This window comes from Halichoerus grypus, chromosome 9 (assembly GCF_964656455.1).
Source record: "Halichoerus grypus chromosome 9, mHalGry1.hap1.1, whole genome shotgun sequence".
Classification (NCBI taxonomy): domain Eukaryota; kingdom Metazoa; phylum Chordata; class Mammalia; order Carnivora; family Phocidae; genus Halichoerus; species Halichoerus grypus.
The window spans coordinates 111,303,851-111,330,222 of NC_135720.1; the positions used below are offsets into that span (position 1 = coordinate 111,303,851).

The following is a 26,372-nucleotide window of genomic DNA, read 5'->3' on the forward strand; positions in this document are numbered from 1 at the left end:
GGTAAATTCCCCTGTTGTGTAAGCCACAGTTATTTTTTGGCTCATGCAGCATGTTGAATTTAATCCTAATCTAGCTCCTAATTACTGAAACCAAGCAACACTCTCAAATGAATCCTAGGAAGAAGTTCTGGGTGAAGAAACCACTCAAGTGTTTATCACAGGGCTTGCCTGGCACATGGTGAGGTGCTCTATAATGTCTGGGGTTAGGCACTGTGTTCCTCATTTCTGTATTTCCCACAGGATCCATCACACAGTAGGGGCTCCGTCCTCTGAGACTGCCTGCTGATTTTCTGTTGATGCCCCGCTTGCCCTACAGAAAATGTGACCCCCATACTTACTAATACCAGCAAGAAAAAGCCGAGAAAGGGGGATGCGTTAGGTTCCAGGTTACACAAATCCATGGGAGAAAAATCAGCACTGGAGGAGGAAATACACTATTTATTTACAACTCTTTCACTTTATCCACAATTTCCATACAAACATAAAAACTAAAAAAATAAAACCACCACTTGGGAACACAAGTGTCTTTCTTTAATTAGTCCGGTTGAGGGGAGGGTCACAGCCCTCTCGCTCTGTGAAGGAGACTATTGAGGCACACTGAAGGGGAAGAGGAGGGGGTTAGGAAGAATGCCTGAGAAACAGCTCCAGATGAGAAATGGAACAGCGCGGTGGAGCTTCACCGACAGAAACTCAAGGGCGTCACCCACCGGGGACACTGACCGGCTTCCCGGGAGAAGGGCAGCTGCTCGCCACCATCCCCCGCCCCTCCGCTATGGAACTCCCCAAATCAAACATGTCACCCATCTCATGAGCTGCGTGGGGTATGGTGGTGACAGTGGGGGACACTGGATACCTCTCTCTGAGAAGAGCCCCAAACCCCAGGGCGACACAGAAAACCCCTTTCCTTGGCACTGATGAGTCAGTCACAGCTTCTGGCTTGAATACGATGCTGACTTAAACGGAAAAACAAAAGCTCTCCCCCAGCCTCCTGGGGAAAGGGAGGGGCTGAAAACATGCAGGAGGGCTTCTGCCTCTGGGGGTGAGAGGTGGGCGGCTCTGTCTGCCCAACACGGGGAAGGAGTGGGGCAGATGCTCCACAAAGACCCCGGGAGGGGTGGGGAGGGGCGGGGAGGGAAGAGAAAAACTCTGAGACACTGATGCTGGGACAGCTGCCACCGGTTGTCAAAGCAGGTCCATTTGCTCGGCGACACTCGCTCTGGCAGACTCCCATCCTCCCCCTCACAGGAGGGCGCCCAGAAGCCAACCTGGAGATGCCAGACCCCCTGCCTGGCAACTTCATCTGAGCTAGTGACCGAGATTGCTTGCACACGTTGATGCACATTATAAATATAAAATCATATCTGCTACAAAGAGGACATATATTTGTACATCTTTACCCATATACATAATAACACAATTTACACATAATATCTTGGAGTGGGTCATCATGGGAAAAGGGTTTGGAGAGGTATAAAGCCCCTTCTCCCTCCCCTGCCCTGATCCTTCTCAAGGGACGCCTGTATACTTGGTCACCGGGGCCCTTCCCAGCTGGTGGTGACGGGGCTAGTCTGGACACATAAATTCAGACACGTAACTAAATGCTGACGGGTGTGTATACCCACATACACACACAAACGCGGGTGCACATACAGACACCTGGTGAGAAAAGGAAAAATAAAATTCCTAGCCCTTGGGTGTAGGCCTCTTCCCAGAGTTATAAGCATCAGTACCTCCTCCATCTGAGAACAACAGTCTCAAGCTGCCCCTCACTGGCTCAGACCAGGGCGGAAGGGGAAGGGCTAGGAACTGGGGGGAGGAAGGGCCAGGAGTCATCTGAAAACATAAGGCGTTTTTTGACCTGTGATCAAATCAAACTATGTCACAAAAAGCAACGGCATCAGTTGGGGCCGGGAGGCGAGAGACAGTCAGTCCATGTAGGGACAATGTGAGTTGAGACCCTGAGCCTTCCCCTTCTTTTGTCCAGTTTCTTTTAAAGGGGCAGACAACCCTGTACCTCCTTTCCTGTCCTCTCCCAGAGCCGGGCCCATCCACGTGTCATGGAATACTGATAGTGGTCCGAGAAACACATCCAGAGACATGGAGTGGTGGACAGGCACGCCAAAGAGTTAAGACCTGGGCGGCGGATGTGAGCTTTTTACAGCAGGAGTGGTTCCTGGCCGGAGTCCACGGCTCGCACAGTGGCCACAGTGATCAGATTGCCATCAGAGATGGGGACAGTCTGGGTCCCCCTGGGGAGACAGCACCTATCGACGGTAGTGATTAGGGGCATCGGCAAACATGTACTTCAGTCTGTACGCCTCGGCAAGAAGCAGCCCGATCTCTTCGTTGCCCCAGTGTATCGTAGGTAGGTTTTGTAGCAGCATCAGGAGACCCTGGAATGCAAGAAAAGAAATTTTATCATCCCTGGACTACAGACCAAGGGACGAGCAGGGCCTGGAAGGGGGTCCCTTCGTCCTGGATCACACATCCCGGAGGGTCGGGCTCCCTCCTCCCAAGCAGCACTCAGCCCCCAGCTCCCAGTTCACCTTCAGGAAGCCTTGAAAAGCCTCTGTTGATTCTCTCATATCCACTAACACCTGCCTCTTTTAAAAATATTACAAACAGAAAACGACACCAACAAATAAAGACATTGAAAAAGAGAAAAATAATCACTCATCATCCAAATATACCTCTCTTTATTTCCAAGTTTTCCTTTTCAGTCTTTTCACATGCGTATTTCTTTAAATAGCTGTAATCATTATGACTTTTATATGCTTTTTAATCATCCTTTTACTATAATTGTAGTGTTTTTCCATGCAGCCTTCAAAAATGACTATTCTCAGTGTTAGTATTCCATCATGTGGCTATACCCTAATTTACTCAACCATTTGCCTTTTGTTAGACACTTAATTTGCTTCCTTTAAGAAAAAAAAAAAAACCTTTATTAAAAAAATCCCTTTCTTCATATTCATAAATGAATATCCTTTTTCATTTGCTGTATGTCTCCTAATGCCAGTGTTCACTTCTAATCACCGCATTTAGCCTCTGCCCTGTTCTCCAAAGACCATTCTCGACCTACCTGTCCAGCTTATTTCCTATGTTCCCAATGCACATGTCTCTCCAGCTAGGTCCATTTCAGCCAGATTTATTTGTGCCCCTGGGGTTTAATTTATGTTGTTCCTTTAACTTGGGAGACCTTCTCTTTTCTCCTCTACCTATCTCAGTCCTATTCAGTTCTCAAAACCCAGGTCCCTCAAACAGCTCCAGAGAGACAGCCTATTAAAGAGGATATTAGAATAAAAAGAGAATGAGAGGTTGTCTCTGTAATTTAGTTCCCCATGCTGTTGCTGCTGCTTCGTGTTTTTATCTCTTCCCCTCCCCTCTTTTTTTAAGTCTACTTACTTATATTTATTTTTAAGTAATCTCTACCCCTGGGGGTGCCTGGGTGGCTCAGTCGGTTAAGTGTCTGCCTTCGACTCAGGTTGTGATCCCAGGGTCCTGGGATTGAGTCCCACATCGGACCCCCTGCTCAGCAGGGAGCCTACTTCTTCCTCTCCCTCTGTCCCCCACTCGTGCTTGCTCTCTCTCTCTAGTACTCTTTCTCAAATAAATAATCTCTAATAAAAAAAAAGTAATCTCTACACCCAACATGGGGCTTGAACCCATAACCCTGAGATCAAGAGTCACACGCTCTACCGACCAAGCCAGCCAGGTGCCCCTGTCTCTCTTCCTGAACTGGATATTCTTCTGATTATAAAAATTATAATAGCAAGACAAAACCCAGGGACATAAGGAGACAGGCAGACTTTATTACATATAACTTCAATATGTCAAAAGGTGCCAAAAACCCGGTTAAAATCTAAGAAACTGACTATAAGAAAATATTTTGTAACACCTTCAAAAGACCAAATTCATAATCAAAATACTATCCATACTCCAATACTATCCATAATCAAAAAGGAGCACCTACTAATCAGTAAGAGATAAAGAAAACCACCAGAGAGAAAAACAGGTAATACGAATAGGTAATGTGCAGAAGGCCCATGGCCCACCCCCACGCTGGGAGGACTTTTAAAAAGCCTGCTTTGAGCTGCACACTCCAGCAGTGTTTTGTAGTTTTCAGTGGCAAGGTCTTGCAAAGCTATTATGAGATTTCTTCCTCTAGAAACAGACACTTAGCTGTGCACACACAGCTGCCCGGGGCACATCACTGCTAAGGACGGCCAATAGGATTAAGATCCCAATTCTGGGACAGTGTAAGTTCCGGCTTCTGCCCTAGACCTCTCCTTCCCCACTTCGCAGAGAGTGGGTATGGATGGAGGAGTGGACGCAGCCATCTCAGACCGTAAGATGAAAGCCATGTGTTGGAGACGGCAGAGCAAGACAGAAGAGAGCCGCGTCCCCGCCACTCTGGAGGCGGAATGTTAGCCCTGGACTGCTTACACTTAGACTAGGAATTAAACAAGTAAACAACTATCTTGCTTTGAGCCACTGCTGTTCTGGGGTCTTGGTTACAGGAGACAAGTTTATGTCATCTTAACACACACAGGCGGTATCTATCAAAACCAGAAATGCGCCTGGTCTCTGATCAGCAGCTCTACCCCCGTGTCCCTGGCCTAAGGGAATATCCACAGTCCTGCGCAAAGGTTCTCGCCGCATGCACCACGGCTTCAAATAGTGGGGAATCGTTAGACAAACCGTGGTTATCCACATCATGAAATGCACGGAAGCACAGAGAGCAAATGAAGTAGGACTACACGCACCACGGTGGAAAGATAAGATATTTTTAGGAGTAAGAAAGAAAAGCATTGTAGAAAAAGACTTATAGTATGATCCCACTTAGGTAAATGAGAAAACACAATATATTTGTATATGTATATGCACATATGTATATAAAAAATTAAGAAGTTGAGGAGGTAAACTGTTAACAGTGGTTACCTTCGGGGATGAGAGATTTTCACTTTTTTCCCATTATACTTCTGTATCATTTGAGCTCCGTGTTTTCAATTTTTACAATAAAGTGGTTTTTTTTTTTTTTAAAGATTTTACTTATTTATTTGACAGAGAGAGACACAGTGAGAGCAGGAACACAAGCAGGGGGAGTGGGAGAGGGAGAAGCAGGCTTCCCACCGAGCAGGGAGCCCAATGTGGGGCTCGATCCCAGGACCCTGGGATCATGACCTGAGCCGAAGGCAGACGCTTAACGACTGAGCCACCCAGGCACCTCAGTGGCTTTTTTTTTTTAAGACTTATTCATTCATTCCAGATAGAGAGTGAGCACATGGGAGGTGGGGGGCAGAGGGAGAGAATCCCAAGCAGACTCCCCGCTGAGTGCAGAGACAAGGGGAAGGGACTCTATCTTAGGACCCTGAGATCATGAGCCAAAACCAAGAGCTGGATGCTCAACCAACTGGGCCACCCAGGTGCCCCAACAATAAAGATTTTATATATTACTTGTGTGGTGGAACTTTTTCTCCATAGTAATACACATTCTGTGGTAGTTTTGTTTAGTAAAAAGTAAAAAAGCAGAAAATAAATTACCTATAACTTCATAATCAAGAAGAAGTCACTTTTAAACATTTTTCGCATATTTCCTTCCACTCCCTTTTCTGCACATTTTCCATAGTTGAAACGATTTCTCTATATAATTTTGAATCTATTTAGCATTTATCATAAGCATTTCCTCTAATAATAAAAACTCCTCGCAGATACTTTCATGGCCAAAAAATTTCTCATGATACAGACGTACCATAATTTACTCTACATCTTCCTGTTTTGAGTACTTAATTATTTCTGTTTTTTCATTATAATGAAATTATAATGAACAGCCTTGTGCATAGAGCCGTATTTTTTTTTTTAAGATTTTTTTTTTTTTTTTAATTTATTTGACAGAGACACAGCGAGAGAGGGAACACAAGCAGGGGAGTGGGAGAGGGAGAAGCAGGCCTCCTGCCGAGCAGGGAGCCCGATGTGGGGCTCGATCCCAGGACCCTGGGATCATGACCTGAGCCGAAGGCAGACGCTTAACGACTGAGCCCCCCAGGCGCCCCCTGCATAGAGCCATATTTTAGATGACTTCCTTGGGCTGAATTCCTAGGAATGAAATTACCGTGTCAAAGAACATGAACATTTTAAAGGTCCTTAACACTCATTCAGAAAATGCATTCCAGAAAAATGCTCATTTCCCTAGATCTCCACCAGCACTGAATACTCTTATCAGACAAATTTTGTTAATTGTAAACCTTTTCCCTGAGATCTCCAGGCCTGAGAACAGAACTCAAAAGCCTTAAGTCAAAATGGTGGTGAACTCCCAGGAAGAACACAATGAGAATCACACTGTACGCTTTCCCCAAACCCTGTAGGTAACCACCCCTTACCATCCCATCGTTGTCACTGAAATTCATTCAACCAGACCCATTACTCAACCAGTTACTGATACTCACTCAACCCACCCAGATGCTAACTTTGCTTTTGAAAGCCCCGTTAGCTGATCTAAACATCTCTGGAGTGCTCTTTTCTCATGGTTAACAATTTTCCGTGGGTTTCTTGGCCTCTGTTCTATGTATACCTTGTTTTTTTTGCTTTTGTTTTTAATCTCAACTTAAAAAAAAAAATGTTGCCCTTGGAATACAATACCCTCCCCCATGAACTCCTGGCCTCTGGCCCCTCTGACTCTTCCCTCCTGCTTCCTATCTCTTCCCCCCAAGTGTCTCCATCCCCACTGGAACTGGAAATGGTACCCCATCTTTTTGCCAGCATCCTCCCCAGGGAGTCAACTTTTATTCTAATTCTGGCAGACTCTCTACTACAGAGGTCCTCACTTTTTCTGTACCTCAGACTCTTTGGCTACCTGGAGAAGCCTATGGATCCCTTCTCAGAATGATGGTTTTAAATACATAAAATACATACTGTCACAAAGGAGACCAATTAAATTGAAACAGTCATCAAAATATTTGTAAACAAATTTATGATACCACCATAGATGTCCTTTATTAATATATTCTAGAACACCATCTAATGGCAGATTAAAGAACTACAATTACTTCAAAGTAGTTATGAATACAAACACCGTTTTGAGACATCTGTCACAACTTCATAGGATATGAAAACTCTAGTAATAAGTGACAAAGGAAGGTACTGCAAATATTACTGTGCTTTCTTGGCTACATTCACTATTGTAGGAATTGCTAACTTTGAGTTTCGGGTTATTGAAAATAAACTGAAATTATGTTTCCATTCATTTCTAGGGATCCCCTAACTTTTAAATGTAAGCCCTAAGTTAAAGTCCCTTGCTCCTACAGCTTGCCCTTCTCTTTTTTTTTTTTTTTTTTTTTAAAGATTTTATTCATTTATTTGACAGAGGGAGACACAGTGAGAGCAGGAACACAAGCAGGGGGAGTAGGAGAGGGAGAAGCAGGCTTCCCGCGGAGCAGGGAGCCCGATATGTGACTCGATCCCAGGACCCCGGGATCATGACCTGAGCCGAAGGCAGACGCTTAACGACTGAGCCACCCAGGCGCCCAGCTTGCCCTTCTCTTGATTCACACCACAGCCAACAAGAATTCTTATACTTCCGGGGCACCTGGGTGACTCAGTCAGTTGGGCGTCTGCTTCGGCTCAGGTCATGATCCCAGGGTCCTGGGATCAAGCCCGGCATGGGGCTGTTTGCTCAGCGGGGAGCCTGATTCTCCCTCTCCTGCTCCCCCTGCTTGTGCTTGCTCACTCTGTCAAATAAATAAATTAAAAAAAAAAATTTTTATACTTCCCTTTGGAGGTAAGTTTAACACCCAAGTATCCATATTAAAACTAATATTACATTTTTAATTACTTCATTCGTTGGAAAACATTTTTCCGTTTCTCTTTTTTTTTTTTTTTTGGTACAAATTGCTTTTGTCATTATAGAATTTCAGTCCCATTTTCAATCAACTTGCTGGGTGAGGTCAAATTGCTATCCTATTTCCTGAGGACATACTTCATTGACTCAGAACAACCCCTGCCTTCCATGGAGTTTCCATGGGAGCTGAAGGAATGGTACATGCTTAGCCTCATCCAGAACATAAGCAAGAAAATTCTCTGGGAACTTGGGAGTCTCAGTGAAACCCTTGGGTTTCAAGTGTTGGTCCTACCTGTCCAACCAGGCTGTAAAAGCTGAATCGACTGTAGGAACTCTCAGAAATACTTGGGCCCAAGCCTCATCCCTGGAGTTTTGGATTCTAAAAACCTGGGTGGGACCTGGCAACCACACTTCTGCAAAAATTCCAGTAGGCAACCAGGTGTGGGGTTACCACTAGAGGGATTAAAAAGCTCTTAAAGGAATAAAAGCTATTTGGGATGCAGGCCTAATAGTGAGATCCCAAGGAAGGAAACCCCTAGATGTTATGGAGACAGTGGCCTTTCATTAAATAAATTAAGGTAAATCTATAAAATAAAATATCCTTTTTAAAAAAGATTTATTTTATTTTTTTAAAGATTTTATTTATTTATTTGAGAGAGAGAGAGAGCACAAGCAGGGGGAGCAACAGGCAAAGGGAGAGGGAGAAGCAGGCTCCCCCCTGAGCAGAGAGCCCAACATGGGGCTCAATTCCAGGACCTTGAGATCATGACCTGAGCCGAAGGCAGAGGCTCAACTGACTGAGCCACCCAGGCAACCCAAGATTTATTTATTTTAGAGACAGGGAGAGAGAGCACGGTAGGGAGGGGCGGAGGAAGAGAGAGAGAACCTCAGACTCCATGCTGAGCGCGGAGACTGGTGTGGGGCTCGATCTCATGTCCCTGAGATCATGACCTGAGCTGAAATCAAGAGTCAGAAGATGCCCAACTGACTTAGCCACCCAGGTGCCCCTATAAAATAAAATATCCTGTAGCCAATTCATTATTTTAATGTTTTCACAATTTTTGTACAAGCACGTACTCATGCAACGTGTAAAAAGTACAAAAATGGGGGAAACACAGATTTACAGTTTCTGACATGATAGAACATCTACCATATTTTGTAAAGTGATAAAAAGAGGTCATAAAACAGAGCATATAAAATAGTTGCATTAATGGTTATACATACAGAGCACGTATTTATTTGTGTAGATTTGCATGGCGAAATGTCTGGAAGGAACTATATCACCTGTGTGTGGTAAGATTTCAGGTACTTGATTTTCTTTTTGCTTATTGATGTTTCTAAATTTTCTATAATGAATGCATATGTTTGCACAATTGATAACAAAGGAGTGATCTCTCTAGAAGACTATCCTCTTCTTTGCTGGGATAGCATCTACCTATAATTGCCAATTCCTCTAACCTTGCTAGAAACCTCCTGGAAGCCTTGAAATAATTCTAACCCTGGCCAAGGTAACATCCCTGTGTGCCCCCAGGCCGTGAGGTGTAGCGTGAGAAAGCACTCTGCCACCTAGTGGCTATTTCTAGGAACTGCATCCTTTATCATACTGCTGCAACAATGGGAAACCCTGCCTAATGCATTGATAAACTTGGGATAGTAGAAAAGAAGTAAAAACCAAATGGCTGTGGGAAGAAAGCGTTAATCAAAAATCAGGTGTTTTTATATAGGGATAGAGAAGAGATACCGTTGGGGCAGGGAATAACTGAAGATTTGTTACAAAGCCAGCTCATGGGAGCACCAGGCATGACATGCAGTTGGATGAAACACTATAGCGATGACAAGACAGCTTATGGGGCAAGCAGCAGAGAGCAGCTCCAAATTAATGAGAAAGGAGCAAAGAAAAGCTGGAAATGGCTAAAATCACAGAAAACAGCCTGACATAGGTACTGGCTGAGAATCCATAGATCCTAAAGGAAAAGGAATATGGCAGGAAAGGAACTGGAGGCATGGGGGTGGGGGAGACAACAATTAGGTAAGGGGTCCAAAGGAGAAGGGATAGAGGTTATAACTAAAGAAACTCTGTAAGGAAAAGGTACAGGGGAAACCCATTAGAGAATATTCAATAGATGGAGGAACCGAAGAGGGAGAACATCAAGGATAATAATCATTACAGTGATAGCTATCATTTATTGAGCACTTATTATTTTTTTTTTTTTTTTTAAGATTTTATTTATTTATTTGACAGAGAGAGACACAGTGAGAGAGGGAACACAAGCAGGGGGAGTGGGAGAGGGAGAAGCAGGCTTCCCGCCGAGCAGGGAGCCCGATGTGGGGCTCGATCCCAGGACCCTGGGATCATGACCTGAGCCGAAGGCAGACGCTTAACGACTGAGCCACCCAGGCGCCCCTTGAGCACTTATTACATACCAGATAGGGCTCTAAGTGCTTTACATGTGCTCTCTATTAACTCATTTAATCTTCACATCAACTCTATGAGATGCATAATATTCCCTCCATTTTACAGATGAGGAAATCGAGGCACAGAGATTAAGGAATTTGCCCCAGGGCCATAGGGCAGTGCTGGGCTGGAATGTGGACCCAGGCCCTCTGGCTCATAACCACTGTAACACATACTGCTTGCCCTGGAGCAAGAAGACAAGTGGGGCAGAACGCAATAGGAACAAAAAGAAAGGAAGTCACAGCAGAGGCCGTTTGAAGGAAAAATGGAAGAGTTGCTTGATTTTACTCAGTGATGAGAACCAAGCACAACCAAAGATAGGACGTGTAATGATTAACAGCAAAAGAACTTAAAGACCACATAAAATATACATCACTAACTAAGATACTGTGTGTAGAATCACTTAGCAATATTGGAACATCCTTTGCGAATGTGAAGTGTATTCAGGCATGTAAAAATATTTTCTTAGTCAAATAAGTAGTACTTTAAAACAAATCCCGGTTTTGACAATCAATGAGGTAGCAAAACAATTCCCCTGGTTACAATATAAACTTTCCAAAACATGTCCTTGAATGTAAACTTTTTGAGAATCGAACTTATTCCTTGGTTTTCTCCCAAAGTGCATTTAGCAAGTTTCCCATCAGAGAAGGCCTGGCTAAGTCCCCCTTAATGGCTTGTTTTACGCCTGGGGACCGTGCCCTTTCTCACGCCAGCTTGCTTAGGGTGAAAGATCTTCAGTTCCCAGTGTTCCCTCTGAACCTTTCTTCTGGGCAGGATTCAAACCGACAATTCATGGGATGTCTGTTAAAGATGGGGCCTGCGTTGGACAATGTTCCGAAATCCTACATTTGAGTTCCTGCAGAAGTGGTGGGTAGATGCCATCGGGTTCAAGGGATTTACTTATGGTTAATTATTTAGGCCTGGGACACCTCGTAGGCTTAGCACTGTTGCACTGAACAACTCTGCCCTGCCTCCCACAAAGATACTTTCAGAATAGGAATGTCTCCAAGGTTTTTTTCCGCAGGATGAAAGCAGAGGATTCTCAGATCAGCCGCCACTTTGCTTTAGAGTCATCGGCTGGCCCCACCGACTCCCTTGTAGGTTCCCTTTTTATGTAAAGGAATTCTGATTATTAGTCCTTGGAGTTCCCCCACACGGTGCTTCTCAAAATCAGTTCGGAGCCATTTGAGGCCTTGTTGGCACCTGCCTGACATCTTGTAAGGTCCCATGCTCTTCTGGCCTCTCAGAGATGCTGCTTTTCCTGAGATGACTTTTTAGACTATGGGGCGAGTGAGCAGGCATTTATTTACTCAGGTGCCTGCTCTCTCGGGCACACACACTTTTCCTAGATACATTACTTACAGTGGAATAGTTTTCAGGCTTCCTGTGGGTTACTTTACTCAGTACAAATTTTTTTCTTCCTTCCTTCCTTCCTTCCTTGCTTCCTTCCTCCCTCCCTCCCTTCCTTTTTCTTTCTCTTTCTTTCCCCCTCCCTCCCTTCTTTCTTTCTAATATAAATTAAGGGTTTATTACAAAATACAAAATGTTGGTTTCTCATTATCAGGGATTCAAGAATCCGAGGCCATGAGCCCACCCTGGGAGGGGCTGGGGGCCAGAAGCCAGGCTCAGGAGCAGGCCAAAAGTCACTGGTGTACAAACCCCAGCAGATGGGTGCTCTCCAGGGTCGCTGCCACCTAGTTCTTCTCTTACTGCCTGTACGCTGCGTGCTCCAAGGCATGGATCCCCAGTGTCATGTGCATGCCCCTCCTAAAATGCTGGGGTAGGGATCGCAGAAGCCAGACCTTGACAGACAGGCCAATATGGGTGGCCGTGCTGCGGTGCGGGAGGGAGGGTATGAAGGCCACAGCCACCATGTTCTCAGGGTGGCTCACCTGATTCCAGGCTCACTCTACTACATTCCATTCTTCTAGGGGCTGTGGCAGCTCCGGGACATTGATGAAGCAAATCGTATCAAAGACCCCACGTGCACACCCCTGCTGCTGGGAACCCACTTGTCTTCTTCGTCCACAATCACCAGGTGTCCCCAGAGTGCTCACAGACGAGGAGGGGACCAGTCTCCAGTTCTCCAAGAAGCCGCCTCACCCCCTGCTGCCGGCCCGCACAAGCGTTCTGCACATACTTTTCCCCCCAAGTACCCGCAATTCAGCATAACTCATGTTCTTCCAAATGCACACTGAATTTTTGATTTTTGGAGGTGTTGCCCTTCTCCCCTGCAGCAGCCCCTTGTTTTGGTGTCACGATGTGGTGGTGTGCTGCCCCACACAGGGCCTGCCACACGTTCCCTCACTCACAGAACTCACTCGACCATTTCCTGTCCTTCTGGGTTTGACAGGTTACCCTGCTCTGGGAAGCCTCTCCTCAAGTCTGCCGCCCACGACCTGCCTGTCCTCTGCCACCGGGTGACCAAATTCTGAGGCTCTCCAGGCTCATGTAACATTCCAGGTTCAGCCTTGGCCAAGGGGCAGGAAAGTCTACTCTCACTGCTACGCTTCTGTCATTGAACAGTGCAGCATGCAGCCCTCGACTCCCCAGTTGACTCTGCTGGCCTTCTGGGGTGGGACCGAGGTGTCCGTCCTCATCCCGTCTCCACAAAGAGCTGGCAGCGCAACTGAATGCCCAGACATTCCCGGGCCAGGCTTTAGGGCTGGGGCTGTGGATACGACAAGGAAAGGGGGCCCAAGTCTCCCCGTGATCTCGGGTCAAGCGCAGTCTCCTCACAGGCTTCTCCAGAATTGGGTCTTGCAGCCCTGTCCTCTCCCCTGTGACACTCCAGCCCCACTGCCTTCTCTCTGCCTCTTCCCTCCTCCAACACCTCAACCTCCGACCTCTGCAGGGGCTTTGCTCTGGCTGCTCCTTTGCCAGGAAAACTCTTCCACGGCAGATCTCTGCGTGGCTGGCCGCAGCTGCGACAGCATCTCGCTACCTCACTCCCAGGGAGACGGCACCCAGCAAAGTGCGGGCCAGCGCTAGAAGGGCTGAGCGAGCCGGCGGGCCTCCCAGCTCCCACCTGCTCACCTGGGGCCCCCGGACGGTCCCCTTTGCTCACCTCCTCCTTTGAAGGCCTGCGGTGGCAACAAGAGACCTCCACGGGCCTCTGTGGGCAGACAGAGCTCTCTCTAGGCTCACAGCTGGGGGGGAGAAGCACCCAGTCCCCCCGACGGCAGGGCATGGCTGCACAGGGAGATCTGCTGGCTATGATGAGGGTGCTCACATCCACGGCAGACCTCACTCTCTCCAGCCACCACTGAAGGGTGTGCCACCGTCACCACTCACGCCCCTGACACCTGGTGTCACACAGCCTCTTCTGCAGGCCACCGCCCTCACAGCGGCAGCCTTAAATCCTATGGTCACCCTTTTCCCTTCAAGCACCCAGGAGGCAAATAACATCAAGATCCTCAATTAATACCAAGATTCCTATGTGAGAAAGGAAGCATGTATCCATTTCGTTTTGGGTAATTTTTACATGGTCAACTGTCTATTTAGTAGGCAGATTTTAGTGTTAGTGTGTTTTCCTCCATCATTTACTTTCCTCTCAATCTTTCAATGGTGGAATGGTGGCCTCCCAGCAAACTGAACCACGTGCCCTTCTCCTATCAAGCACTCTGCTGTCTTTTGTTTGTTTTTTACTTTTTCAGTGAGGCATAACTTGCATACAGTAACTACACAAATCTCAAGTGTACAGCTGGATGACTTTTACGTATGTCGCCACCACCCAGATCAAGATAAAGGACACTTCCTGGGCCCCAGAAGATTCATGTTCCTCCCCAGTCAATACTCCCTCCACAACCAGTGACCGGATATAAACCATGAAAAAGTCTGCCTCTTCTTGAACTTCACGTACATGCTTTCCCACCATCTTATTACCAAAGTTATCATGATACCTCTGAATATTTTTGAGTGGCAAGATACTGGCTTAACCGGGGCTCTTTGGAGAATGGTTGATTCCAAGGTGGGGCAAAGAAAATACAAGCTGGGAACATGTCATGGCACCAGAAACTAAGGAACTGCTTTAAAAATGATGGGATCATGGCACCTGGAGGGCTTAGTCGGTTGCGTCGGACTCTTGATTTCAGCTCAGGTCATGATCTCAGAGTCCTGAAATCAAGCCCTGCGTCAGGCTCTGTGCTCAGCATGAAGTCTGTTTGAGATTCTCTCTCTCCCTCTGCCCCTCCCCCTGCTTATGTGCACTCTCTCTAAAATAAATAAAATCTTTTTAAAAGATTTTATTTATTTATTTGACAGAGAGAGAAAGCGAGAGCACAAGCAGGGGGAGTGGCAGGCAGAGGGAGAGGGAGAAGCAGGCTCCCTGTTGAGCAGAGAGCCCGACATGGGGCTTGATCCTAGGACGCTGGGATCATGACCCGAGCCAAATGCGGACACTTAACTGAGCCACCCAGGCACCCCTAAAATAAATAAAATCTTTAAAAAAATGATGGGGTCAAAAAGACAACTTTAAGGAGCACCCAAGGGCCAAAGCTGGGACAACCTGAATAGCAAAATAATGACAGTGTCAGATAACCCATGAAATAAAATAAACACCCATGAATCTATACCGATATAAATAAATAGTTGAATAAATAAAAGGGAGAGCAGGGACTGCTCTCCCTTAGAGTAGAATGGCCATTAATAAATGCAGAAGAAGTGGTAAAAATAGAAAATCTCCATTAGGCAAACATCACAGTAATGACTGTTACAGGCAAGAACCATCAATGGATGTTAAGATTAGTGGGTGAAAGAATGATGGGAAACAATGGAATTATATAGTATCAAAGTGTTAATAGGTACCAGAAGGTACCTATTAATTACCAAAGGAGAAATAGTAACTTTACAGTGGGGAAGCCTGGTAGACCCACATAAGGCAAGTGATCGAAAGCATTGGGACTGAGACATGCCAGCACCTTGTACCTCCTGACAGGATATCCTGAGGACGTATCACCTCTGTGGTTTCTTCCCCAAAAGGCATGACCCTCAATTTCATCATAAGAAAACATAGGACAACCCCAAAGTAAAGGACATTCTATAAAATAACTAATTAGTACTCTTCAAAAGTTTTGAAAATTTTCTTTGTCAAGGAAGACAAAGACTGAGGAATTGTCCCAAATGAGGATCCTGAATTGGACCTTGGTCCAGAAAAAGAACATTAATGGGAAAACTGGTAAAATTTAAATAAGGCCTGTAGATTAGTAATATTTTATCAACTTGAAGTTCCTGGTTGGTTAATTATAGTATGGCATATAAGATGTAAACATTAAGTGCATATGGGTGGGCTATTTGGGAACTCGACTATTTTTGCAACATTTTATAAGCACAAAATTAGTTCAAAATAAAAGAGAGAGAGCACGGGGCACCTGGGTGGCTCAGTTGGTTAAGCGACTGCCTTTGGCTCAGGTCATGATCCTAGAGTCCTGGGATCAAGTCCCACATCGGGCTCCTGGCTCAGTAGGGAACCTGCTTCTCCCTCTGACTCTCTCCCCTCTCATGCTGCTTCTCTCTCTGATAAATAAATGAGAGAGAGAGAGAACACTTTTTTCAAAACCTGGTTTGAGTGGGGTCCCTCCTCCGCAGCCCCTCCTGAGGCTGACATTCAGCCCCTAGAGTGCTGGTGGCTCTGAAGTCTGGCAGCTCTCTCGGGGCCTGGGCGGGGCTCCAGGACTTCCCAGACAGAAGCCCACACCCTCTGCCCCAGCAACTTGCACCCATGCCCAGAACTCCCTGTTGCCTTCAGGCCTGGTGGTCATTCGGGCCCTACATTTCCACAGAGACAAGAGTGGGTGGTTCTGAGCCCCGGGGAGGGAGGGCATGAAAAGGAATGAGGAGGTCACAGGTACTTCAGGCAGTAGGAGGAGAAAAACCCAGGAGCCAGAATAGTAGATCAAAAGGAGGACCCTGGAGCACTTGTTTCTCAGTCTTAAAACAACCAATTTTTTGTTAAACATTTACTTTGTGAGAAGAAAGTCTGCAAGGGATTGTCAGTGAAAGGTTAGGAGTGGTGGAGGGCAGAGGAAGCCCTGAGAGGTGGAGGGAGAGGAGGGGAAGGGGAAAGGGGAGGGGGAAGTGGGAGGCTTGGGAACGGTGGCAGATCCTTGCCTGGGATCCTTGAGTAGCTACTGTATGAATTCGGCTCAAGTGCCCCAGGAGGTGCTCGGCCAGACTCCAAGGTAGAGGCAGCAGAGCGCAACGCAGGTGTGTGATAAGGATTCTGGCTATCTACCACTTACTCCCTAGGTGACCGGAAGAGGGAGAGGGAGATTCTCAAGCAGACTCCTCGCTGAGCGCAGAGCCCGACGCGGGGCTCGATAACCCAGGACCCTGGGATCATGACCTGAGCCGAAACCAAGAGTCAGACGCCCAACTGACTGAGCCACCCAGGTGCACCAAGTCGTCGCAGTTTTTAGCCCTAAAACTTCTCTCATCCAGGCTGGGCCAGTCTGGCTTCCTGGGATCCCGGTATTCATTTCGAGAGGTCCCGCGGCAGTGACTTCATTACAGGTGGCCCGTTAGCAGTCAGCCTTCGTCCGCCGCAGAGCTCACGGGCAGCCTCACACAATCTCGCACGATGCCCCTGCACCCTGCTCCTCCAACCTGCGCCATGCTTCTGTCCCCTAAGGGACACCGCCTGCCTATCTTAACACCACCAGGCACATGTTTTCTTTTCTTAGCCATGCAATTAGGGAACTGTGGGGCTAGGAGGCACTCTGCAGATCATCGAGTGTAACTGCCCATTCTGTTTTGTCTAAAAGGAAGAGGTGACACCCCTCCGGTAGGCCACCTGAGGTGTTAATACCTACGCAGCAGGCACAAATCCACACTGTCCTTCCGTGGGTTATGGCACAAAGACCTCAAATCGGTCAGATAATCAAATGTGCAACCCAGTGAAGAAGAACATCTCTGTGTCTAACATAGGTTTAAAGGCATCGACTATTATGGTCCTGTGCTCTGCCGATATTGTGAACTGCTAAGAGCCATTCCAGGAATCACCTCCACCTCTCTGAGCTAATCTGGGAAGCACTTTTATCACATATGACAAGGCCCTCTGAGCCTGGCTCATGAGAACTAAATTAGACTTCATGCTCTTGATAGCCTGCTCCACCTCAACCACATGATCAAAACTGATAGCTTAGCCCAGCACACGGCTGTTCCAGCCCCCTGTGCTCATTTATCCTAGGACGCCGCACACACGGCTGGCTGGCAGAAGCCGTGGCTCTTCCTCAGCTGCCTGCGGCCTCCGCACCACAGCTGGTGTCTACTTCCAGAAGCCCACTCTGCCCTTTTCTGCCCGGAGCCCTAACGTGGGCAAGTGGGGTCCTGCCTCTCCATCCATCCGTGGACCAGACTCTGCACGGAAAGGCACAGCACAGGGGCTCAGGGATCACGGGGAGCTGCTGCTCTTGAGAACACCTACGTTATTAGTTAGAGCTCAGAAGAACGTTCCACCTTCTCTGGCATTCCCCCCCGCCTGCTCTTAAAAGACATATATGCCCATTAAGAAAGAAAGAAAAAGGAAACCCCTCAGTTCAGAAACGTGCAAAGCGGAGAAAGAAAAGCCCCCAGCTGTCCCCAGACAGAACGACCGTGAGCAGCTCCAGGCCTGTCCCTGCAGACTGCAGAGCCTCGCAGTCCATCTCCTCGATCCCCCAGTCCCCATTCCCCCCTTCCTGGGCCTCCTGGAGCAGCGGCCTGGCTATCCACCGCTAACACGTGCCCTCAGTCTTCTTCACATCCCCGGCCAAGGCTTCCAGGACAATACCCCACTCTCCCTGGCAGCCCCCTCGGCCTCCTCACGAAGATGTGCCAGGGCTCAGGCCCAGGCCTCTCCTCTCTTCTGTCCACACCCACTTCTTTAGGGGGTTCACCTACTGTCCCGGCTTTAAGGACCGTCTAGCCAAAGGCTCCTCAACATACGTGTCCAGCCCAGACCTCTCTCTCTCTTTTGAGCTCCAGACTCGTTAACATTTATTTGCCTACGTAGATCTCCATTTGGGTGTCTAATGGCATTTCAAATTCGACATGCCCAAAACTGAACTCCTGAAAGTCCTCCCTAAACCTGCTCCTCCTACAGCCTTCACATGAACTCAGTCATCTTGACTCATGCCTTTCTGTCCTAAGCTACACCCAGTTCATCAGGAAATCCTGTTGGCTCTATTTACAAAATATATGCACGATCTACCCACTTGCCACACCTCCACTGCCACCATGCGGATCCAAGCCACCCTCGTGTCTCCCCTGGAGGATTCTAACAGCCTCCCGCCTGGTCTCCCTGCTCCCACCTGTGTCCATACCCACCATCTCTGTAGAAGCCAGAGTGAGCCTTTGAAAATATAAGTCAGATCACGTCCCTCCTCTGCGTAAGACCCTCTTAGGGCTCCCTGTCCACTCAGAGTAAAAGCCCAAGTGGCTACAAAGTCCTCTATGATCTGGGTCCCTTGTGACTCTCTGGCCTCACCTTTTCCTCTTCTTTGTATGGACCCCTGTGCTCCAGGCCACACTGGCCACCGCCATGATTCTGCAAGTAGCCCAGGCACACCACCGCCTTCAGGCCTTTGCACTGTCTGTTCCTTCTGCTTGGACACTCTTGCCCCAGATGTCCATGACTCACTCTCTCGCCTTCCCCGAGCCTTGGCTCAAATGTCACCTCAGTGAGCCTACCCTACTTTTTTTGAAATTGTAAACTGTCCCTTCCCTACCACCTAATAATCCCTTTATCCTGCTCTACTTTAAAAAAAAAAAAAAAATCACCTAACATTCTGTTTAATTTACTATGTTCTTGTTTATTGTTAAGTCTCTTTCCCAACTAGCATGTAAGCTCTGTGGGAATAGAGATCTCTGTCTGACTTACTTCTCAATATATCCTATGCCTTCAATAGTGCCCAGCACAGGGCAAGCATTCAGCAAATGCTTCTCAATGAATGAATGAAACATCTCTTAGGCCTGTCTACATGCTCTGCAGCATCTCTGGCCCTAAGACCCTTTTTCACACCGAAGAACTCTGGGGCCCGCTGACTTGGCCATTCTGCCAACCAGGAGGGGCAACCTCTTCTGAGCAGCCTGTCTGCTTCCCTCTTCCTGGCCACGTACCTGCCGTGGCCCCTTCTATCTGTACAGCCCCACGGACGGGATAACTCCCACTCTGATGCTCATCCTGGCCCAGGCTGGGCTCCTGGCCACTCACCTGAAAGTCCTCCTCATCCAAGATCTCTTTTCTCCACTTGATCAAGAAGGCTGCACACACGTAGAGATGAAAGTGGGAGAACCCTTCTGGTTCAGACTGGGAAGGGAAAGAACTGTTAGGTCTCCAAGCCCTGACAAAGAGCCAGCTCTAGGCCTCTCGGTTCCAATCCTGCTGCAAGGTGGGCACACAGCACAGCATTCCTTTCATGGCTGGGCACACAGAGGCCTGAGCAGATTCTGCAGCGGCCCTGCCCACGAGACTGAGGCAAACACAGAAACAGAAAGGGGGGGGGGGGGCTCTTGAGCAGTACACTCCAGCAGGGCGGGGAGCTGGGCGCCTCAGGGACAGCATGGCATGGAGCGGGCAGGGGTCCCTTCATACCTGGTATGTGTCCCATAGGCGGATGGTGCAGCGAAGGGGAAGCTCCCGCATGAGCAGGTTGTTCATCCAACGAAAGGCAAACTGTAGGTATTCGACCTCGTACCTCCTGAAGTGATTATGTACCTGCTCTGAAACAGGAAGCGTCATTGGCCCCAAGGGTTCAACCTAGGGGACTGGTCCCTGAGAGAGTCACATGAGCCACAAAGGCAGTTTCCATCTCTTTCTCCCCCCTCTTCCTGGGGAAGCCAGGCATAGAAGGGCCAAACAGGCATCTGACCATCCTTTAGGCTTGCTTCCACCATCTCACAGCCACACTGCCTGGCTAACACAGCCCCACACGTAGTGAGACTATTTTAACATCCATGGTGATGTTCTAGTACCTTTCTTCCCTCACAGGCCTGCTCTCACCATAAAGCGGCAGACGTGAGGTCCACTTGGCTGCTTGACCCTATTAACTCTTGAGAGGAGGAGCCAGAATGGAAAAGAACCATGGGGGTCACCTTGGCCATCCTCCCGCCGGTGAGGACTTCCTCCTCAGCATCCCTGACAGATGGCAGCCAGCAGGGACTTAAACACTGCCGGAGAATGAGGTTCACTGACTCCAGCAAGGGCAGCCTCTCCCACTGATGTATTAAGTGATTCACCAGAAAGTGCTTCGCTGTATTCAATAGAAACTAGCTCCTTCCTGACTCCCACCCTCGGTGTTTGTGTGGTGCTCTGGAACAACCCCAAACCAACCGGATCCCTGTTCTACATGATAGCCCTTTAAACAGTGCTTACTAGCATTTTAAAAAAATTATTATCTTCCTCAGTCTCCTAATCTATAAAATGCAGATAATCATTTATACCTCAGAAGGTTTGGGGGAGGATAAAATGAGAAAACAAAAGTGCGTACAACAGCACCTGGCATGTGGTAAATATATAATTTTTTGAAAGAATAACTAATAACAATGGTTATTTCTGGGGAATAGAATTTAAGGAAGGGGGAGGATGTTTATTTTTTATTTTGTGTTTTTCCAAATTGTTTTAATTTTTCTAATGCATATTACTTGTATAACTGAATGAAACAATAAGGCCATAGACATTTATAAATCCCCTATCCTCAAGTACTATGCCTTTACTGATCAGGTATTTGCGAGGGCAGAAAAAACAAGGATGACGCAGATGGTGGCAGAAACCGCAGCCTCTGCCCTCTGGAACCTGGGATGAGGGATGCAAGAGAGCTGCATGTGGGCCCCACACTGGGACTAACAGCTGGGTCAGGGCAATGAGACAAAGAGGAGAAAACATCCTACGGACGATGTGTCGGAAACCACTGTAAATCAGCAAACAAGATGGGAAGACTGAAATCCTAAGTCATAAAAGGAAGCTGGAATGAGTGGTACAAATCAGGGAAGGTTTTCAGGAAAAGAGAAGCTGGGGAAGAAAGAAAGACACGCAGTTTTTGTCCGGGGGGTGGGGGTGGGGGTGGGGGGCCGGGGAAGCCATTGCTCTGGTGAAGCGCAAAATCCCTGATAAAAAGCCTGGAATGAGATTTCTTAGTTGTGCAGTTCCTGGCGGAGTCCTAAAAAAGCTTTACAACTTAGCTGGTGCTACAGAACCCACTTAGCAGAAGACTTCGCTGTGAAGTGCTAGGCTTTCTTTATGAAACTTAATTCCGACGTCTCTTACTGGGTCTCAGTTTCTTTATCAGTAAAAAGCAGGGCTTCCCGAGTTGCCTTTTAGTTCTAGAGTCTCGGATCCCAAGCCAGAGCCAAGGAATGACTGCGAGGCTCCTGCTCCTCAAAGACATCCTGCTTTAGGAAGAGCCATGTCTCCCTCCCTGCCCCCCCCCCCCCCCGCCCAAACAGGTCCCAGGGAGCTGTAGAAAAGCCCTGCCAGGGTATCAGTCAGACCTGAGGACTGTGCATCAAGCCCAGGAGCCCCGAGTGACATCACCACGTCAAGGACAAGGTCGGACTACAGCTTGACGCTAAAAGCAATGGAGAGCCACAGGAGGCTTCCGAGCAAGAGAGGGACGTGACCAGGACAGTGCTTTAGAACGATGCAGTTGAGCGACAGAAGGTTTGGAAGAGGAAAGAATATGGAGGAGGCAAGTCTTTCTAGAAGGAAGCTGCAGAAACCCAGGCATGGCTGGACCAGAGCTGTGGCTAGGGAAATGGAGCAGAAAGGGTGAATTTGAAAAGAAAAAAAAAGGGGGGGGTGGTTAAGGGAGAGGAAAAAAAGAAAAAAAAAGGTGAATGTGAAGGGAGACGCTGAAAGAGAATTGGTAGAACTTGGTGACAGAATGCAAAGGAGAAAGAAGAACTTGAGGTGCCAGCAAAGCTCTCCCCTCCCCTTCCTGCCAAGACGCCGAAGGACGTGGTACAGCCAATGGCACAGAGTTGGAGAGGCTCGTGGCAAGGCAGGGGGCTGAGGAAAGGCCCCACCAGCACCCCTGGCTTGTGTCAGAATCATACTGTGCTTTATGCCAGAGAATTCCTCTTCCCTCCACCTACCATCAATCCGGCTAACAAGCTCTTCCAGCGCCTTGACCTTCTTCTGGATCCCTGGTTGTGCAAAGGTGTAGTTATCCTGCAAATGACAGAGAGCCCAGGATGAACACAGACTCCAAAGCTGTGCTACCGCTCTCAAGTTCACTGAAACACGTTTAAAAGCACAGGCGGTTTTGGGGCGCCTGGAGGGCTCAGTCGTTAAGCGTCTGCCTTTGACTCAGGTCATGATCCTAGGGTCCTGGGATCGAGCCCCGCATCGGGCTCCCTGCTCCACAGGAAGCCTGCTTCTCCCTCTCCCACTCCCCCTGCTTGTGTTCCCTCTCTCGCTGTGTCTCTCTCTGCCAAATAAATAAATTGAAATCTTAAAAAAAAAAAAAAGCACAGGCGGTTTTTCCAAAGCTGCTACCAGCATTCTAAGAAACAAAGGAATAAACAGAACAGCAGAGTGTGGGGAGAGCCTGACAGAGCCTTGCAATGTGGGGGCACACCACCTGGCTCGGGGTGTCTAGTGGAAAGGAGTGGCACACTCTGAGGACAAAGCCAGGGGAACACAGAGACTTCCTTAGACTCCCGGGGACGCTGGACCACTGCCTTTGGGGGAAAACTGTAAAGTTAACAAAAGAGGTGAAGATGGATGGACCGAAACGAGGAAGAACCATGCTGGGTGGGGAACCCTGCATGATGCAGAAGGGCAGGAAGGGCCTCAAAGGCCTGCGGGGAGCCCCTGGACCCAGGCCACCCACAAGGGCAGATCCGGCTCACCTGGATCCCATCTAGCAGCTTGCTCATGCACCAAAAGCTGTCAGCTTCAATGCTTCGAAGCATGTCCTGAGACAAATTGGTCACATCAAAGTTCTCCACATCCTCTTCTGTAAAACAAAAGGAGAAGAAAGTCAAGGTCTTCTCTAAAAAATGGAGAAAGACAGAGTCTAGTAACTTCAACAGGGTCCTTAAGGCCAGGGGAGAGCCCAGCTAACCTGATCCCCAGGAACAAGGGCCTGCCCTCCTCCTCCCCTGGTCAGGTGGGCAAGCGTGTCCCAGGAAAGTGCTTGAGGACCTCATTACAACACGGAACAGGCCATTTCTCACACCAATTCCCCTGGGTCCAACATACCCTTCTCTTCTGCATTTGTCATTCAGTTTTAGAAAAAGGTATTTCAGGCCTCATGCTCAGTGAGCTTTACCCAGACCCTCGGAGATGGTCTGGAAAAATTCTTTGATTTCAGAAATTCAGTAAGCTGTCTGGCACACTCACACTTGTATGTAGTGAGAAAGGTGGGGCCAAATGGTCCCCATGGTTCATTTTAAAGACCGAATCTCCATATTCTGAGAAGGCAGACCCACGGTCTTACCACTCAGAAGTGAAGATGAGCACGTGAGGGCAGATGGGCCAAAGCTGTGGGGGCTTCTGGGATTTAGTTTCACCAAGTTGGTAGTTCCTAAACAGGGTTCCATAAAACATCAAAACGATAGGATACTCCAAAAGAAGGGGGTTCCATAGACGAATAGGGTTGAGAAATGGTGCCTCACATATCTTCATCATGGAGATTCACAAAGATCATAGCATATACAGAAGGACATGAGGAGTTATAACGAATTCTGCATTAAGTAAATCTGTACCCTATTTATCCAGCACTTTCCAGGCTTCTTTAGCCACAGGACTTCTTTTAAAGAGGATCACCTATTAGCTTCTCATGGAAACCCCACACTAAGTAACAGTAGTGAAAGGTAGTCTATCTGGTCGGAGATCCAAGTGGGGACAACATCGAGAGTCTTCTAGAACCCTGAAGAAGGAAAAGGCCACGGGAGGTTTCCTTCCTGCCACAGGAGCGGAAGTACTAAGAAAGGCCCTCCTTGGCCAACACGACGGGCCGCCTCAACCCACAGGCCCCTGTGTGCTCGGCCGAGGCCACAGGAGGAAACGTTCAGGCTCGAGTTCTGTGACAGAGGCGGCTTTTCTCTTTAGACCCAGAGCCCTATTTTGAAAACAGGACGTTCACTGCAGTCCCTGGTGCTGCAGAGACAGAGGCACCCGACAAAACATTCAGAATCCAGCCCTTTCATTTATGAGAATTATTACTAAGACCTACAAGTGAACCCCCTTGGGCAACGTGTAACAATTCTCGGATTTTCATCCTGTATAAACTGCATTTTTAAATGGACATCAAGGGCTAGAAAAACCTTTTTGGGGAGGGTGGGGTGCTTTGTCAGAAAAACTATAATGCTAGAAACAACCTGAAAGTCTGACTCGAAGTACGGCCACAGGTAATCCAGCCAAGTGCTAACAACGGTGCCTGGCACGCAGTAGGTACAATACAGTTTCTTTCAGATGAAGTTTATTAAGAATTTGTAATGACACAGGAAAGTCACAGTTTTAAGGGAAAAGAGCAAGATACAAATTTATTTATGGTATACTCTCAGCTACCTTACATACAATATTTATGTGTGCTTATATAAGCACAGAGGAAAGACAAAATATATCACAAGGTTTACAGTGTTTATTCCCTAGGTAGTAGGGATAAAAGATTTTTATTTTCTTCAAGCTTTACGAGACTTTTCAAAATTTCTACAATAAGCATAATTTTTACAGTCAGGAAAAAAATGCACATTATTTTAGGAAAAAAGGGGCTACAACTGACTACACCTGCCTTTTATCACTAAAAAGGAATAAGGAGCTTGTAAACTAACACTAAGCTTGCAGGAACTAAGACTTCAGATAACATATAAAGGTCCACTTGAGAAATCACATTAAAAAAAAAAACCTTCCAAGAAATATCATCTTCCCCTCTACCGCCCCCCCGCTCCCCGCCAACTTCAACACTTACTATGTAACATATACATACTATGGATTTAGTTAAATACTACTGAGCTCTAAGTCCCAGTTCAGAATCTTCCTTTTTCCCTTGGCCTCCGTATTACATTTCTGAGATGCTCCCGTGGTGCACCACATGCACCCCCACCACGTTACATATCCGCCCCTCCCCCCCCGGGGGTGGATTCCCTGTCACCTCCAACCACCACAGACAACCTGACCCACAGGCTCCGCCAGCCCACTCTCCAGGGCCCGGCCAGCAGTACGGGAGGACAGTGCCATTTCCTTGAGTGACCACAGCTGCTCCACCCTGTCCTAGGCAGCAGCCCCCTTTCTGAGAGAAGAGGCTTATAAGAAAACTGTGAAACCCACGAGAAAGGCTCCAGACAAAAACCACTCCTGGTACTCCCACACACATTTCCCAAATGAACATCCCAGAACTCCCTAAGAATTTGAGGAGTCTTTCCCAACTTGGGCACTCTACAATTCCAGAACACTGCAGTGGAAATGTAACTGGTAAGGGTAACAAGGGAGAAAGAGTCTGGGTCCCCGAGAACACTGAGGATTGGCCCTGGCAGCCTGTGGGTTTTTTGTCAGACAGAATAGCATGGGGCTGAGAGTAGAGACTCTGGAGCCAGACTCAGATCCTGGCTCTGTCACTCACTAGGTACGTGGCTTCGGGCAAATGACTTCACTTGGGTGCCTCAATGCCTCCTTGGTTAAGGTGGTAATACCCTCCCAGTACGTTAATACATGAAAGGTGCGAACAACCCTGCCTGGCACAAAATTAGCATTATGTAAATGTTAGCTAGTGTCATTGTCATTAAATGAGGAACAAATAACCTTCTATCTCTTCTGAAGCCTCTGTTGTTTTGGATCTCTTATTCGCAGCCAAATTTAACCTAATCCCAACACGTACCTTAAAAATAAGTCAATTTTCAAAGCTTTCCATTTCCACCATTCGGTCTAAAGGAGGAAAATCTAACAACATGAGGTCTTAAGTCGGTAAGATGCCACTCTCAGTAACTGTACCAATTCCAAACCTTGAGCTGTCCAGGGAGCAAAGGGACCAACAGACAAGATGCTGAGCCCTCCTGGGGGGCTCTTGTCTCCCCATGTGCTGCCCTGATGCCTGGCCTGCCCATTAGCCCTTTGCTTTCACAGACAGCGAGTGCAGCAGCCTTTCAGGGAGTGGGAGGAGAGTT

At 47.7% G+C, this 26,372-nt stretch overlaps 1 protein-coding gene across 2 annotated transcripts in view; it reads right to left on the reverse strand.

The window, feature by feature from the left end:
* Positions 1 to 418: 418 nt before the first annotated feature.
* The window catches only part of TBC1D22B (TBC1 domain family member 22B), a 73,486-nt gene continuing 47,532 nt past the window's right edge, over positions 419 to 26,372 (reverse strand). For both annotated transcript variants that reach the window (XM_036074351.2, XM_036074350.2), the window contains 5 exons: positions 23,118 to 23,224; positions 22,359 to 22,434; positions 19,861 to 19,988; positions 19,480 to 19,575; positions 419 to 2,393 (listed from right to left, as the gene is read on the reverse strand). In XM_036074351.2, the coding sequence (XP_035930244.1) occupies positions 2,265 to 2,393; positions 19,480 to 19,575; positions 19,861 to 19,988; positions 22,359 to 22,434; positions 23,118 to 23,224 (536 nt within the window). In that variant the 3' untranslated portion in view covers positions 419 to 2,264. The remainder of the gene's footprint in view (positions 2,394 to 19,479; positions 19,576 to 19,860; positions 19,989 to 22,358; positions 22,435 to 23,117; positions 23,225 to 26,372) is intronic.